Raw genomic sequence first — 2500 nt, forward strand, 5'->3', positions numbered from 1 at the left:
TGTTACAAGTTTATAAAAAAAATTTTAAAAAATCACACCTGGTGTAGACACGAAGTGAATAAGTGTCCCAACAATGACACAACGTGGGCACAGTCAACATAAAAAGTCAATCATGTTCTCAGGAACTGAGCAGGCAAGCTTTTTGACAGCCAAGAGTTTTCCCAAGTCAGAGGGGGTGAAGTTCTTCGATGACATTCACTCCCTCCAAGTTACACGTGGGCCGATTAATAAAGTGTCTGCTGTGCATCCGGCTTGCTTCCTCTTCAAACAAGCGAAACATCTGATTCAGTGACAAAAAGCGTTAAAAACAAAAACAAACAAGAGAGGCAAGGCCTTCAAGACACAAAAAGAAAGAAAAAAAAAGAAAAGAATCCAAGCTTTTTATGTATTGAGTATAATTTCAAAATGTAATGTTTAAGATGAGAAAGATCAGTTTAAAGCAAATTAAGTCCCTTAGCATTAATTACAGAGTAATTTCCCTTTTTTTTACTATCTGCACCAAAACGTTTGCAACATAAATAAAACTTCCATGCTTAGCAAAAGAAGTTCCTGTTTGAACAAAAAAAATGATAATAATGACTGCTCTTGTTGCTGGGTCAGAATATCAGATCAAAGTGCCAAGTTTAGAGAATACAAAAAATATAAATATAACAGTAAATGCAGTTTGCAAAAATTAGGCTTCTTCTTTTTTTTCTTTTTTTTTTTTCTTTTTTTTTGTGCCCATCCCAGAGGTGCAATATTGTTTAAACAAAATGACTGGAAAGAACTGAATTTTTCCTATTTTTATGCCAAATTTGGTGTCAACTGACAAAGTATTTGCAGAGAAAATGTCAATGTTAAAGTTTACCACGGACACACAGACACAGACACACACAGACACACACACACACACACACACACAACCGAACACCGGGTTAAAACATAGACTCACTTTGTTTACACAAGTGAGTCAAAAACACGACGTTTCGTGTCTTGGACTCTTTGTCAAAGAGTCTAAGACTCGAAACGTGGTGTTTTTATCTTCATCTCTTGAAGTGCCATTGATTTTAAAACCATCTTTTATCAATTTTAACTTCGTAAACCTTTCACCACCCAGGCTGCGGGACACATCACGTCGAGGACTGAGGAGGGCTGGTTGTAGGCAAGGCGAGATTGTCCTTACCTTTAATTAACCGTTATTAACCCTTTTACCACCACCCAGGCTACGGGCACATCACGTCGAGGACTAAGGAAGGCTGGTTGTAGGCAAGGCGAGATTGTCCTTACCTTTAATTAACCGTTATTAACTCTTTTACCACCACCCAGGCTACGGGCACATCATCCCGAGAACTGACGAGGGCTGTTGACTGGATTTAACACAACTTTCTATCGTTTTTAACTTCATAAACGTGTTTTTTTTTACACCACCTTTTAGCATTTTTAACATCATAAACCTTTCACCACCCAGACTACGGACACATCACATTGAGGACTGAGGAGGCCTGGTTGTAGGCAAGGCTGGATTGTCCTTACCTTTAATAAACCGTTATTAACCCTTTTACCACCACCCAGGCTACGGGCATATCACGTCGAGGAATGAGGAGGAGTGGTTGTAGGCTAGACTGGATTGTCTTTACCTTTAATAAACCGTTATTAACCCTTTTACCACCACCCAGGCTACGGGCATATCACGTCGAGGAATGAGGAGAGGTGGTTACCGGCTAGACTGGATAGCCTTCACCTTTAATTAACCATTATTAACCCTTTTGCCACTACCCAGGCTACGGACACATCACGCCGAGTACTAAGGGGGGCTGGTTGTAGACAAGGCGGGGTTGTCTTTTTTGCCTTTAAATCAACCATTACTAACCCTTTTACCACGACCCAAGCGACCGGGACATCACGTCGAGGACTGGGAAGGGCTGGTTGTAGACGGGGTTGTCTTTGCCTTTAAATTAACCATTATTAACCCTTTTACCACCACCCAGGCTACGGGCACATCACGTCGAGGAATGAGGAGAGGTGGTTACAGGCTAGACTGGATTGCCTTCACCTTTAATTAACCATTATTAACCCTTTTACCACCACCCAGGCTACGGGCACATCACGCCGAGGACTGACGAGGGGAAGGTGGCGTGCATGATCTACGCCATGGTGGGCATCCCCTTACTGCTGGTCTTCCTGAAGGGGGCCGGGGAGCTGCTGTGCCAGGTGTGCTCCAGGTGCCTCCAGCCCTCCAGGCGATGCTGCCCTGACGCCTCTGCCCGCAGCAAGCTTCTGAGGAGGGTGCACGCCATCTTGCAGAGTGAGTGAGTGTGTGTGTGTGTGTGTGGATGTGTGTTTGTGTCTGAGTCTGTGTCTATGTGTGTGTGTGTGTGTGTGTGTGTGTGTGTGTGTGTGTGTGTGTGTGTGTGTGTGTGGATGTGTGTCTGTGTCTGTGGCTGAGTCTGTGTCTGAGTCTCTGTGTGTGTGTGTGTGTGTGTGTGTGTGTGTGTGTGTGTGTGTGTTTGTGTGTGTGTGT

The 2500-nt window shown here is 43.7% G+C and overlaps 1 protein-coding gene across 2 annotated transcripts in view; it reads left to right on the plus strand.

Moving 5' to 3' along the window:
- LOC143281579 (potassium channel, subfamily K, member 16-like) overlaps positions 1–2500 on the plus strand; it is a 51905-nt gene that overhangs the window by 42886 nt on the left and 6519 nt on the right. For both annotated transcript variants that reach the window (XM_076586817.1, XM_076586816.1), the window contains one exon: positions 2072–2284. In XM_076586817.1, coding sequence (XP_076442932.1) covers positions 2072–2284 — 213 coding nt within the window. The remainder of the gene's footprint in view (positions 1–2071; positions 2285–2500) is intronic.

The sequence above is a fragment of the Babylonia areolata genome, chromosome 4 (genome assembly GCF_041734735.1).
Source record: "Babylonia areolata isolate BAREFJ2019XMU chromosome 4, ASM4173473v1, whole genome shotgun sequence".
Lineage (NCBI taxonomy): Eukaryota > Metazoa > Mollusca > Gastropoda > Neogastropoda > Buccinidae > Babylonia > Babylonia areolata.